Source organism: Garra rufa, chromosome 3, assembly GCF_049309525.1.
Source record: "Garra rufa chromosome 3, GarRuf1.0, whole genome shotgun sequence".
Classification (NCBI taxonomy): domain Eukaryota; kingdom Metazoa; phylum Chordata; class Actinopteri; order Cypriniformes; family Cyprinidae; genus Garra; species Garra rufa.
Window position 1 is genome coordinate 49585253 of NC_133363.1, and position 15204 is coordinate 49600456.

Genomic DNA, 15204 nt, shown 5'->3' on the forward strand with positions numbered 1-15204 from the left:
TGTAGAAGTTAGGCACATCTAGAATCACTACAAAAGAAATGGTTGAGGTTCAAGCTAATACATTGTAGTCAAACAGCATCCTCTGTTGGACCAACGTTGTATTGCACATAGAAAGAGCACTATGTAGGATTTTTCTGCCTTTTAATTCTAAATCTTATTTTGCTTGTTTTGTTCCAGTAATACAAATTATAAAACACAAATGCACTTGTCACTCGTTAAGGCTCCTAACACGTTTTAGTCCAAGTCTCTTTTGCTCACCAAGCCTGCATTTATTTAATCCAAAATACAACATAAGCAGTAATATTTTAGCCATTTAAACTAATTGCTTTCTATTTGAATATATATTTTAATATAATGTAATTTATTCTTGTGATCAAAGTTACATTTTCAGCATCATTACTCATAGTTTTCAGTGTCCATCAGAAATCATTCTAATATGCTGATTTGCTGTTTAAGGAACATTTTTATTATTATCAATATTTAAAACAGTTGAGTACATTTTTTTTTTCAGGATTCTTTGATAAATAGAAAGATCCAAAGAACAGCATTTATCTGAAATAAAAAAGCTTTGTAACATTATACACTATACCATTCAAAAGCTTAGAGTCAGTATAATTTTTTATTTTGGGGGGCAAGAAATTATAGAGATGTATACTTTTATTTAGCAAGGATGCTTTCAATTTTTGAAAAGTGATGATAAAGACATTTCTAATGTTACAAAAGATTTCTATTTTACATAAATGCTGTTCTTCTGAACTTTATATTCATCAAATAAACCTGAAAAAAAAAAATTCTACTCACCTGTTTTCAACATAATAAACGTTTAGAATATTAGAATGATTGCTGAAGGATCATGTGACTGGAGTAATGATGCTAATAATTCAGTTTTGAAATCACTAGAATGAATTACATTTTAAAACATATTCAAATAGAAAACACTTATTTTAAACAGTAAAAAATATTTCAAAATTGTATTGTTTTTGCTGTACTTTGGATCAAATAAATGCAGGCTGGGTGAGCAGAAGAGACTTCTTTAATAAAGAATCTTACTGATCAAAAACTTTTGACTGGTATAGTGTAGCAAGCATATAAATGATATAATATACCTGACTAAAATTGGTCTTTAGAGTATAAATAATGTCTTTGAGATTTGATCGAGCAATATTTACAAATGTCAAATATAAACAGTACAAATTCTCATAGATGTATTATTTTATTTCATGCTACGACCAGCATCATCACACATAATTACATAGAGGGCAACCACACCTCTCATTAAAAAAAAAAAAAAGCCTTCTGAGGCACATTAGAGAAATGATATGAAATATATAAATATTTGGTACAATTTAAATATGCATTGTTCCATTTCTATTCAGGGAATTTGATTTGATGACAAGAGGTAAAATATGTTGTTTACATTCGTATTTTCTTTTCTGCTTGAGGGCGAGAAAAAAACCTTTTATACACAACAGCATGACACAAGGGACTGTGCTGTCAGATAATGAAACACTGGGACCCATCATTAAAAAGCTGGGGAAGGAAAATTATGTGCTTTGGCTTCCTTTAGATATTTCACCTGAAATGCGTCCGGAACATTTCATCATGCCCTGAGGCAGGAACATTATTTTTTTTCCCAATGAAATCATTGTATAAAACGCTCTTGATAATGATCACAGGCATGGTACGCCTTGATATCTCATTCATAAGATGATTCTGAAATCTTGCATAGTACCACTGTTCATTTGATATCAGGCATTGTGCTAAACAACGGTCAATATATGCAGAAAAACACTTAAAATAGCATTACAAATAACGATTCAAGCATTTTACAATATTTAAACCCACTAAAGAGGCCATTTAAGGTATACAGTGTCAAACCCTGACAATATACAATAGAGATTTATCCATTTTCCTTCACGATATTTAATCTAAGCATCAGTCTTTAAACTCTCTTTGGTGTCTTTTCCTTGGCATACAGCAGACGTTATTGTACAGAAGCCTATCTGTACCATGTGCAACACAACATCTAAACTTTTTTTAGTAGCATGTCTCATATTAGAATAAGAAACCCACTAGAAACCACCATTTTGCTGTCATTCAAAGGCAACGCTGTTACTGATTGCTCTGTATATGTGCAGCAGCCATGTCAGCAGCACACACGAATGGTCTGCCAACTCCCACAGGGCGCTAATGCGATTTATGCTGAATACACATGTAATATTGTTCTTTAATCCTTGAGCATAGTCAAAGAGGTAGAGATGGATCAAGAACAGCCAGAGATGGAGGCCGATGAAGAGGGAAGGATTTAGGAAGGAGACAGAAAGCAAAAATGAGTGAGGAAGAGCAGATGTCTGCAGTCCCGAGAGTCCCATTGGTTCGGCCTAATCTATCCAGTGGACGTCGTGTTTGACTTTCTCCATCCATCTCTGCCTCCCACAGCTACCAATGCAAATCTGGAAGAGTGAGATACTGTAGGATCTTTTCACAAACACACACACAAAAAAAAAAAAAACACTGAGATGCATTCCTCTGTCTCTTTACACGTTCCTCTAAACCTTGCCCGCTCTAAATCTGTCTATTATTCCAGTTCACACAGTGCTGGCAAACCTTTATGACCATAAAATCCTACTTTCCAAAGCATCTTTCATATTCCGTTTTATCCAGACATATGCAACAATGATTAACAAAGAAAAGCCCTTAAAATAACACTAACACATACTGCTTAAGTGTAGATTAGAATGCAATCAGGAACCAAGAAGATATAAAATTTATAATAGCATCAATCAGTGTCATCAGTTCAACCCATCACTAGAATCCAAAATAGTTTCTGAAACTTCATACGCCATCCTAACGCAAGAATCTAAAAGAAGTAAACAAAGACAGCTTCGGACAGCATTTGTTTCAAAAAGATTGTTTCTACGGGCTGTACAACAGCTTCTTATGAGAAAGCGAGTTATTCCTTGTCTTTTTCGGCGTTTGTTGTTTTTGACTGTAGAACACTCACTAACAGTTAAAAGAAAAAAAGAAAAAGTACCTGAGAAAGGGAGCAAGCAGAGGTAACTGACAGACCAAAGAAAGAGAAGATTATGTGATCAATAGTCACAAACTTCTCCACACCTACACACACACAAAAAAATTACATTCGATTTCATCATAATGTACCTTGGCCTAGTTGGTTTTCCAGTTCTACTGCCCTCGGGATTCACTGTGGAATACAGCAGAAAATAGTAGTAGTTTCCATTCTCAGTAGTATTGAGTAGAAAGTAAAAAAAAAGCCTTGTCAAACTCTACAGAATAGCATCAAGTCCACTTGGCGTGCAGCCTGTCAATGGGAACTTCCTTGGGAGGCAATTGAAATTTGATTGAATTTCGTCGCACAGCTAAAATCTATCGTTCCCCCTGTTACTTTTGTTCTCCCTGACATTTGTGACACCTGTGAAACTCATACAATCCCTCACTGGAGTGTCAAGCAAGTGCTTCGATTGTAGTCAGCCTTGTTGAGCCAAACAGAGGGAAGAAACCCCGTCTGCGGTGACTCTGTTTTTTTATTTGGAGTAATACAGTAGCACAGTGACTTGACTATGTCCTCTATAAGTTCTGTCGTGTAGGGTTTCCATACCCTGGGCAGTGTGTAAACTAGCTCAGTCCACTCAGTAGAACTTGTCATCAATGCGGAAATGTGGACGTGTAACGTCATCTGGGTTGAGGAAGACTGAAATAGACTTGCCAGGGTTTTCTGTCACCAGCTGTTGCAGTCGTTGTGCTAGCCGGTCATCCTGTGGTGATCCTGCACCATATCCGTGGCTAGGTGATGATAACCCATTGCTCGCAGCTGCTACTGCGGCCTCACGTTTGAGCTGGCATGCCTGTTGTGCCTGCTCTAAAGCGGCTCTTAAATGCTCGGCGGGATCGGAACGTAAATGTGCAAGTTTTCGTGCCACCAACAGGGCGGCGCTGTCTGTGAGGTGCTCTAGCATGTTGCACTGGGGTAGGAAGTAATTAGGACAGTTTTTGCCTAGAATGCAATGAGCCAGATCATCAAGTAGACCAAGGAACAGCCTTGCAGGAGTCTCGTGATCTGAACAGCTAAGGTAGGTCGTAGGCAAGCGATCGCAAGCCCAAAACATCAAGGTACGTAGGTGGTAGAGGCTAAGGCCGGTGCGAGGGCGCGCTAATAGTCTTGAAAGTACAGCTTTAGCTGCTTGGAAGGCTTGTGCCATTGGGTAGGGCACGCATTTCTTTAGCTGAACCTCACTGCGGGAGAAGGCAAGTCTCCATTCGCGGTCAGGTCTGGTTGAGGGGCTGGCAGCTGGGGAACAGCAAGGAAGCAAGTAGAACCCGCTGATGGCCTCCTCCTCTGTTATCTTACCATCCCAAAAATGATTGGTCGTGAGCCAACCCTGTGCAACAGCCGGCCAACCACGAAATGACACCACCGGAAGCAAGTCGTAAAGAATACGGCTAGTTCCCGCAGTGAGAATCAACGTCGTTAGTGGGCCATTCCGCTCCACGCGATCAGGAACAGGAATCCCTCGTTGAGGATTTCGCCGCAACTCTTCCACCGCCGTTCCAACTACACTCCAGAACCAATCTGCAACCAGCAACGGAGAGAAGTAACATCCGTCTAATGTTTGAGGAGGCAGCAGGGATGGGATTGAGCCTCGTACTGCTTCGGTTTCTTCCTCCTCATCTTCCATATCTTTATTCTCTCTGTTTTTCTCGTCTTGACAGCAGATACTCCAACGCGTCAGCATTGCAGGGTCACAGAGGCGCAGGCTTAGCCATGAATGGCATGGTGGGGAATGACGCATGTCCAGTGTCACAGGCTGATTGCGGTCGTGGAGTTTAAGAGCGGGCACCAGGAGAGTGAAGTCCAAATCAAAGTCAACACCTTTGGCGTAGTCACCTAGGTCCTCTGGGTTAAGGTCGAGAACACCTTCCCTGGCGCCACCTGATAGCAGCAGGTATTCATTGGCAATGGGCAGTCGCTTGTCTACCTTCTGCACCAGGCCTGTGAAGAAGAAGAATATTAATGACAAAAAGAGATAACGTTATCCGTCTTTAAAAAGACAAATGAAGGGGTGGGTAGACAATGGGCCTCATTCATGAAACATGGACATGAAAGAATTTTTGTGTGAATTATTCGTAAAGCCGTTCTGACAAACTTTTCAATTCAGAAAAGAAATGTTTACCTGCTCCCTACCATGTGTAAATGGTGCGTAAAAAGTTGCCTTTTTTTTGCCAAACTGATGACAGAATTTTGATGCCTTGTCATAATAATTACAAGTTAATTTGTCCTTGACTTCTTTTTGATTTTTTTTTTTTTTGGTAGTTTGGTAGTTTTTTTGAGTTGGTAACTGTAAAATGCAGTGCTCGTCACTGACTATTTAGCCAGCCATAAATAAAGGAGGGGCAAGACAAAAACTAAATACAATGATTGTATTTTATATTTAGTAAAATTCTTAAAAATCAGATACTAATAATGCGTTGCTGCTGTGGATATTCCGAATCACAGCAACTAAAGCTTGTCAGCTGGAAAAACGTTGAGCCACCAAAGTGTTTTCAAGCAGCACCAGCTGGTCATTTTAAGAAGAGCTCCTAACATTTTTCAGGTGGCTAAAAACTCTTTGGTGGACACACGTTATCGAATTTTTATTGCTAAGCATATGGCCTATTAGTCTTTTTTGTATATATGCAATATACTGGAGCCAAACCTGAGAAAGTAGACCAGAATATTCCACTGCATTCCTAAACACCCAATTTGCGTAGCTATAATTAATAGGCAGGGATTATGCTAACAGTGTATTTATGCAAGTTTCAACAATAAGACCCACTGAATGGGAAGGACTGAGAGGAAAGAGTAATGTAATCATACCTCTAAACAAATAAAAGGGATAGTTCACTCAAAAATAAAAATTCTGTCATCATTTACTCACCAAAACTGTATGAGCTTCTTTCTTCTGTTGAGCACAAAATAAAATATTTTGAAGAACGCTGGTAACCAGTTACTAACAGCCACTGACTTTTGTTGACAGTTTTTCTATATTACGCAAGTCGATGGCTACCAACAACTGTTTGGTTACCACTTTTCCTCAAAACGTCTTTTTGTGTGTGTAACAGAAGAAAGAAACTCATACAGGTTTGGAACAAAATGAGGGTGAGTAAATGACAGAAACTCTCTTTAAGCCCAAAGTGCTGGACAATTCTTAAAACAAACAAAAAAAACAACAACATCAGGCCTGTGAAGACACATAATATTCATGAAAAAACAAAAACATAACTTCACCTGTCTTTAAAAAGTCTAATGAAGGGGTGGGTAGACATTGAATGGGAAAGACTGACAGGAGAAGGCAATGTTGTCATACTTGTAAACAAATAAAAAGGTATAGCAAACAAAAAAAGTAAATGTATTAATCATTAACCCAGATGTTGTTCCAAACCTACATGTGACCCTGGACCACAAAACCAGCCATAAGGGTCCATTTTTTTAAAATTGCGATTTATATATCCGAGACAACCGTTTAAAAATCTGAAATCTGAGGGTGCAAAAAAATCTAAATATTGAGAAAACTGCCTTTCAAGTTGTCTAGATGAAGTTCTTAGCAATGCATATTACTAATTTAAAAATATCTTCATGGAACATGATCTTCACTTAATATCCTAATGATTTTTGGCATAAAAGAAAAATTAATAATTTTGACCCATGCAACATATTTTGCTACAAATATACCAGTGCTGCTTATGACTTGTTTTGTGGTCCAGTGTCACATATGAGTTTCTTTCTTATGTTGAACACAAATAAAATATTTTGAAGAAAGCTGGTAACCAAACAGTTACTGGTAGCCATCAAATTTTTCAATACAACAGAAGTCGATGGCTACCAACAACTGCTTGGTCACCACCTTTCTTCAAATATATTTGTGTGTGTGTGTGTAACATAAGAAAGAATCTCTTACAAGTTTGGAACAAAATGAGGGTGAGTAAATAATGACAGAAATCAGAAAATTCTAAAAACATACAAACAAAAAAACAATCCATTTGATAATGGCTTATAATGTCTTCTTCTGTCAAAAATATGTGACGAAATTATACATTACATTATTGCTCCCAAGAAAAGTGCACCAAGAATAATCTTCACCTTACTAGTAATGAGGAAAAGCATCAACTGGCCAAACTTTCTGACATGTCTGTGTTTTGCTAAATGGCCAGAAGTGAGATGAAGGGCAAAAACATTTAAATGTGCAGCCCTATGGCACACAACTAATTAGGATGCAGGACTCAATTTAAAGAAAATTCCTGGTGTTTAGATAAATTTCTTACTTTTAAATCTCCAAAAATATAAGGCTTTTGAACAAACTTAGGAGATCATTTTCACACACACAAAAAAAAAAACACTTTAACGGCTTTTACAGGATGAACCATGACAAAGAGCAAGAAAGATCACTAATCAGGAGCACTGTCTTAAAGGTGCCATAGAATGCATTGAAACAATATTTTAAATTGTTCTCTGATATCTACATACAAGGTATATGGCATAGGAAAGGGCAAAAAATCTGCAGGAATGGTTTTACAGGTCCATTTACAACCCTAGGATTTGTCCCTAGAATGAAATATTCTGTTATTGCCTTATTTGGAAGGTTCCTGCATAATAATGAGGAGCTCTGCTCTGATTGGCTGTCTCACAGAGCTGCTCGCTCTCACACAGCTGTAAGGAAACACATGGAGGAAATATATATTTAATTACGGCCGCTTTATTTAATTCCAGCCGCTTTTAATATGCGGTTTGTTGAATCTGCGACATTTTTTTTTCTCTCACTACTGTGATCACATGTGCTCTGTGTAACGTTATACTGCAGCAAAGTAGTATAACATAAGAAGGACTTACCACACAAGTTTTGATGCTTTAGTGATGCTCAGGATCTGTAAATCATTGGCCATCATCAGTGCACTCATCTCTCTGTTTATGTGGCAAGTAAAATCTTATGTACAGGCTACCGCTAGCATTAAGCTAACCATGTCCCTTCGGTGGCTCGCCTTATTTTACTGATGTACTGATGTTACTGATGATTGGGTGATGCAAATGTTGGGGGCGTAACTATAACCGATCGGGACTATTGCATAACAGTCGGTGTTATGTTGGAATTGACCTATTTTTTGGTGGTCTTTTGCAAACACCAGATTTATATAAGGAGGAGGAAATGGTGGTGTTTGAGACTCATGGTATGTCATGTCCATGTACTGAACTGATATTATTCAACTATGCCAAGCTAAACACAGTTTTCCATTCTATGGCACCTTTAAATCATATTACCAGAAACACCTTTGAGAATACAAAACTGGTTTCTGAGTGTGGAATTGAAGCACATAAAAAGGAAGGAGGGAAACAGAGGAAGATGATGCTTTTCCTAAGAAGACAGAGATCCCTAAACCTCTTCTCAGTCCAACTCAGATAATTCCAGCTCATTCAAAGGGAAAGATATAAATTAATAGTCTCCCTCAAATCTGTTTAGCAATTCAAGCCGTTGCTCTTTTTCAGATGTGACCCAGCTCTTTAAATTCTTTAAAATTAACATTTTAAAATCTCCAGTGGAATCTTTTCAGTGAAAACGAACATCTAGCCTTTTAATATTTAATGAAGGCAGAAAATGGTCAACATGCATTTCTTTAGGAGTATTTACCACACACTCATCCCATTTCATTTCTAACCACTGTAATTAAAAGGATGCTTTGAGAGGAGGGCAATTACTAAATACTGTAAGTATAGCTGCCATATGGATGTGTTACTTAATAGTGCCTTAATGACCCATAATCTGAAGAAAATCATTCACTAGGGAAATAAGGAAAAGAATTGTTGTCTTGCTGGGGGTGTTAAAATCATGTTGTCCAAAACAAGCAGCAAAGACTTTACTAATTACCAGATTGTTTATGCAAATGAATTCATTATGTTCATTAGTCCCTGAGGCAGAAGCAAACAGCACCAGGTGCATTTCACTTCAACGTTCAACATGATTGACCACTTGAAAACAAAAACATAACACGAAACTTCACTCTCCATGACAGATGCCAAAGGGAAGCTGGTTAGCTTACACGCTTACTAGTCATATATCAGAGCCCAGCATGCACTGCTGTCAAAGCATGATAGGCCTACCTGAGTTTGAACTCAGTCACCTCTGCAGGACATTTGTGATGTTTCCAAGTTAAAGGGATAATTCACCCAAAAATGAAAATTTGATGTTTATCTGCTTACCCCCAGGGCATCCAAGATGTAGGTGACTTTGTTTCCTCAGCAGAACACAAACAGAGATTTTTAACGAAAACCGGTGTAGTCTGCCAGCCAAATAATATGAGTGGATGGGCACCAAACCTTTAAAAGTAAACAAAAACATGCACAGACAAATCCAATTTACACCCTGCGACTCGTGACAATGCATTGACAATGCATACTACGCCAGAGCGCGTTCACATGTCATGAGCCGGACGATAAGCTCGTGCTCATGACAGATGGACGTGGCTGTGTATCAAAGGTAAAAAATGATATAAATACTGTTCAGTTTCTCGCAAAAACAGATCGTTTCGTGTCTTAGGACATCAATGTATCGTCACGAGTTGCAGGGTGTAATTTGGATTTGTCTGTGCATGTTTTTGTTTACTTTTAAAGGTTTGGTGCACATCCACGTCCATTATTTGGCTGGCAGACTGCACTGGTTTTCGTTAAAAATCTTCGTTTGTGTTTTTCTGAGGAAACAAAGTCACCTACATCTTGGATGCCCTGGGGGTAAGCAGATAAACATCAAATTTTCATTTTTGGGTGAACTATCCCTTTAAATAACTACAGCACTAAGGATTTAAATGACCCAGGATGCACAGTTTTAATGATCCAACATAATTGTGTCTGTCCAAACCAAGCGTGCCGTAGGTGTCCTGAAAAGTGAAGCCAAAAGTTTTCGATCGCCCCCCCGGTGGCTGGCTGCAGTATAGGTCATAAACCCCGCCCTCTCCATGTAATCTAATGGGACGTGAGCCAAACTAAATAATCGAATTACACGACAAATAATTTTTTTCCAAAGGTGATTTCCATCATGTGAGGTAGTTCTTATAATGCTGATTCATGCTCAGGTGTTCGTTTTTCTAACAAGTTTGCTTTTAAGTAGTTATTTGATGCTATAAAAACGGGGTGTGGTGTCATGATTGTGATCGTGCGATTGGGTCTGCGGGAGTTTGGGCGGGACTTTGACACCGCGGCTCCGCCTCACGACACTACTGCGCATGCTCTGGCTCCAAACGAACCTCTGCGCATGCTCTGGCTCCAAATGACGTAACTTCCCCCAAGATGGTAGCGGCCATATTGAGCTGTTTTGGCTTCACTTTTCTATAGTTGAAAGAAGCGGAAACGCGTTGTCCATCTTTTTTACAGTCTATGGTCCAAACATACATGAGACAGACATATACATTATCAACTTCTGATTAACAAAGCTATAGTAGCATTATCTAGATCTGTTTAGTTAGACTAAAGTGTTTACATGACATCTCAAAAAGACTAATTATTATTTATGTTGTTTGAAATCGATGGTGCCTAGAGTTTGAACTTCCAAAATGCAGCTTCAAATGGCTCAAAGGGTCTTATCTAGCAAAACGATCGGTTCATTTCTTTAAAAAAAAAAAAAATTATATACTTTTTAACCTCAAATGCTTGTCATGTATAGCTCTGTGTGTACTCTATGTAGAGATTATAAAGTATATACATTTTAAATGTTTTTAGAAAATAACTGATCGTTTCGCTAGATAAGACCCTGGGATCATTTAGAGTCATTTGAAGCTGCATTTAAACTGCATTTTGGAAGTTCAAACTCGGGGGCACCATAGAAGTCCATTATATGGAGAGAAATACTGAAATGTTTTCCTCGATAAACATAATTTCTTTATGACTGAAGAAAGAAAGACATGAACATCTTGGATGACAAGGGGGTGAGTACATTATCTGTAATTTTTTGTTCTAAAACTGAACTACTCCTTTAAGACTGATTTTTTTCTTTCAGTTCCTTCATTTAATAAAATTTTTCGCACTAAACGATCAAATTCCCTGACATGACTTCACGAAAAGAACGATACACGTCTTTACAATTTGTTAACAGAGTTTGTTGCGGGGACCCAGTGACCTTCACTCCAGGACAACGAAGTTGAGTGTTTTTTGTTTTTCTACAACAACAATGATCCCTTTTGCCCTTTACATTTTTAACACAGTTCCGATTTAATTAGTTCCTCTGGGAGAAACAGGTTTGCAGGATTGTAGTGAGTCTAGAGGCTGGCATGCAGATGGTATGTTAATGTTTGCAGGTCATGGAGGTGTGAAAAGGGAAATCATGATGATTGCTAAAGGAAGCAAACATCAATGCTATTTTAAAATCAAGGCACTTGCTTAACATGAATCTATTCTGATCTTCTGAAGTGAATTAACATCTAAATCTTGATGGACAGGTAAGGGTCATCAAAAGCAGATCATCAGTTTTTGATTCGTACATAACGAGGCAAAATATTCAAAATGAATGCTAAGGAGCACCCTACCTAGCATAAAAATAAAAAGCTGTCTACCCATCACTCTCAGTAGGTGTGTGATGGATGTTGCTTTGAAAATGTCTGCATATTTTTAGAGAGCGAGACGGAAACAGCGAGCAAGACAAATAAGTAGGCTTTTGGCTGAACATCAAGGGGTTAAAGACGAGAGGAAAAGGGGAAATGAAAGCAACAGGAGGGAGACAAAAAGAAACATAAAAGTTACACTGGCAGAAAGGCAGAAAAAAAAACATCCAACCATGTCAGTAAACAATGGTCCAAAAGTATACCCAAGTACTGGAAGATGCACAAGTAACAATGCAACATGTGAAACAAAAACAGAAGACAGCTAGAGGCTGAAAGGTTTCCTATGGAGGAAAGAAAAGGCTATGGCAAAATAAAATAAAAAACAGCAGGTGAGGGAGGAAAAAACAGAATGAGAGAGAACAAGAGAAACTGTCACCTAATCCAGCATTTGACAGGATTATTTGAAGCTGCTTCAGTGATGTTTTTAGAGAACAATACAGATTTGCAAATCTGTCTCCCCCTCACAAAAAAGAATGACATTTAGTGTGTTTACACTGTGGTAGGGAAGAGAAAGTGATTAGAAAATGATGTTGGGGGAGATTTGGTGTGACTGAGGAAAAAAACAAAGGGGAACTAGAGACATCTGCTGGACAAACAGTTTCACTTGGGTCAAGTGTTGCTGGATAAATAAAGCTTTTCAGTGTAGATGTAAACATCCCTTGACACAATAAGATTTCTTAGAACTGCCCATAAATTTGTAGAAAATTCACACATGCTATGAACATCCTAACATTCTGAATGTAAAAAGGAATATTGAAGATATTTACATTTGCAATGTGTATGTACAGTTGAGGTCAAAAGTTGGCATACACCTTGCAGAATCTGCCAAATGTTAATTATTTTACCAAAATAGGAGGATCACACAAAGTGCATGTTATTTTTTATTTAGTGCTGACCTGAATAAGATATTTCACATAAAAGACATGTAGTCCACAGGAGAGCAAAAATAAAATGACCCCATTCAAAAGTTTGCATACACTTGATTCCTAATACTTTGTTGTTACCTGAATAATCCACAGCTATGTTTTTGTGTTTAGTGATAGCTGTTCATGAGTCCCTTGTTTGTCTTGAACAGTTAAACTGCCAGCTGTTCTTCTAAAAAATCCTTTAGGTTGCACAAATTCTATGGTTTTTCAGCTTTTCGGTGTATTTGAACCCTTTCCAGCAATGACTGTATGATTTTGAGATCCATCTTTTCACTCTGAGGACAACTGAGGGACTCATGCAAGTACTACATGAAGAAATAAGAAAAATAAGAAAAAATGTACACCATTCTGTTAAAAAGTTTACACTTAATGCATATTTTTTTTCTTCTGAAGCATCAGTGAGCTTTTGAACCTTCTGTAATAGTTGCATATGAGTCCCTCAGTTGTCCTCAGTGTGAAAAGATGGATCTCAAAACCATAGTCATTGATGGAAAGGGTTCAAATACACAATAATGCTCTGAAAACTTGTGGGACCTGAAGGATTTTTCTGAAGAACAGCAGTTAGGAAAAATGGAACTCATGAACAATGCTCACTAAACAAACAAAAACACAGCTGTGGATCATTCAGGTAACAACACAGTAGCTTGAATCAAGTATATGTAAACTTTTGAACATTTGAATAAATTCAACTATTATTGTCTCTTGTGGACTATGAAAATGTATTATATGTGTAATATCTTATTAAGGTCAGTACTAAATTAAAAAAAAAAAAACATGCATTTTCTAAAAGGTGTATGTAAACTTTTGACTTCAATTGTATTATAATACAATATTAACATTACATACAGATCGATAAATAGATAGTAATAATAATAAATATACAGACAGATACATAGATAGGACAGAGGATAGAAGTTGGCCATGCCTAAATGTACTGTATAACAAGGTGGTTTTATTTTGCTGACTTCACCCAAACAGCTATAGCAGTAATTCTGAGGACTGAATAAACAAAAAAAGTTCTACGAAATGTGGGTTTGACATTATGTGTAGCCTATATTTATGTGTTCACTATGATATTCTCACCCAGCATATTAAAGATAAAGTCTTTGGCCGTGTGCACCTCGAGCGCGGTCTGGTCTCCGAACTCCCCCTGTTCCAGCTGCACTAACTCCTGCACCTGAGCCGACAGCTGCTCCAGCGTCGTGCCCGAGCGGAAGTCCACCTCGGACACCCGCTTCACCGTCGCCGGTGCACGCGGGGCCACGGCACTCATAAGCGTCTCCATTGAGCATTACCTGAGAGAAATCATAAGAATATTCCCGTATTGTCACAAAATCATCACAATTATTAATATGCGCATAAACGACTTGTTATAAATGTATGCATTTTAATTACCACTTTTAATTATTTATTACTTGTATTAAACATTACTCATCTCCAACACACTAAACCGCTGATGCATAACAAAACTGTATTTACCCAGTACCGCTAATTAACCAGCTCAAACTCAGATTAATTTTTAATACCAGTTAAATAGTTAAACGCAGGTTAGTTATTCATAGCGGCTAAAGCGGAATGTGGGTCAATGGGCAGATTAACCAGCTAATTAGCCAGCTAATGTCTCTCTAGCGAAGCAACTGATTCACTTGACAGATCATTATTATAAACATAGCGACACCTTTGAAATATGTAATCTAAAGAAGAATTCCCCATGACATGTGCTGTTTGAGAGGGAATAGATTGTTTTCATGTGATAAACGAGCATAAGAGGCATTAAAATCAAGCAGCCTAAATGAGCCGACTAGCAGGTGTGGATCGAGCTAACGTGCTAACCAGCTAAACACCTCCAAGATTCAGCGATGACATTCGTTGTTTATAGTTTACACACACACACCCTGTTTTCCCGCTGGCTCGGTGCACTCTGCCTTAGACCCCGGGTTGTTTGTTGTGATTTCTTTTCTGAGACAGGATTTCAGCTCGCGTCATTTCCAACAGGTCCCCCTGCGCGCACCTTCCCACTGGCAAAACTATTCCCGGAAATCATGGACCTACACCGAGAATCTTGGGATTAGTAGTACTTTTTAACGGGACGCAAATGTATCCAGGCCATCAGCTTATTATACAGAATTATACAGAAAAGTAAACTATGTGCAGTGCACTGATTTTTGTCTCACAACAATCAGTCGGCGTTGCTGTTAAATTATATTCTGTTAAACGCTATTTAAATTATGCATTTTCTCTTCTATTAATTATCACTCTATTATTATATTATATTATCTTATATTAAATTATCACACTAAAAGTGGAAACACTCATAAAAAGCAGCTATATACTGTATGACCCAGGACCACAAAACCAGTCATAAGAGCCATTTAAAAAAAAAAAAATTGAGATTTATGCATTATCTGAAGTTGAATAAATATGCTTTCCATTAATGTATGGTTTGTTAGGTTAGGACAATATTTGGCCAAGAAACAACTATTTGGATAGATACAACCAATCTGGAATCTGAGGGTGCAAAATATTGAGAAAATCACCTTCAAGGTTGTCCAAATGAAGTACTTAGCCATGTGCATTACCAATCAAAAATTAAGTTTTGATATATTTACTGTAGAAAATTTACAAAACATCTATCTATCTA

At 37.9% G+C, this 15204-nt stretch overlaps 1 protein-coding gene across 2 annotated transcripts; it reads right to left on the reverse strand.

Annotated features, from left to right (window-relative positions):
• Positions 1-1216: 1216 nt before the first annotated feature.
• On the reverse strand, positions 1217-14590 carry tmem102 (transmembrane protein 102). Of its 2 annotated transcripts, none has more exons than XM_073837249.1 (3): positions 14458-14590; positions 13684-13858; positions 1217-5011 (listed from the first exon to the last, which is right to left on the reverse strand). In XM_073837249.1, exons 2-3 carry the CDS (start codon positions 13853-13855, stop codon positions 3651-3653), a joined length of 1533 nt encoding a protein of 510 aa, XP_073693350.1. In that variant the 5' UTR covers positions 13856-13858; positions 14458-14590; the 3' UTR covers positions 1217-3650. The 2 variants fall into 2 exon arrangements, with proteins under 2 accessions (XP_073693350.1, XP_073693349.1); XM_073837248.1 differs by having other exon boundaries at positions 13647-13858.
• Positions 14591-15204: the final 614 nt, after the last annotated feature.

Bases quoted from the DNA above. Each gene is read 5' to 3' on its own strand.
- tmem102 (XM_073837248.1), bottom strand. From the start codon at position 13,848: ATGGAGACGCTTATGAGTGCCGTGGCCCCGCGTGCACCGGCGACGGTG. The intron at 5,012-13,646 runs GTGAGAATATCA...TCTTCTTCACAG, and splicing joins CTTTATCTTTAATATGCTGG to GCCTGGTGCAGAAGGTAGAC.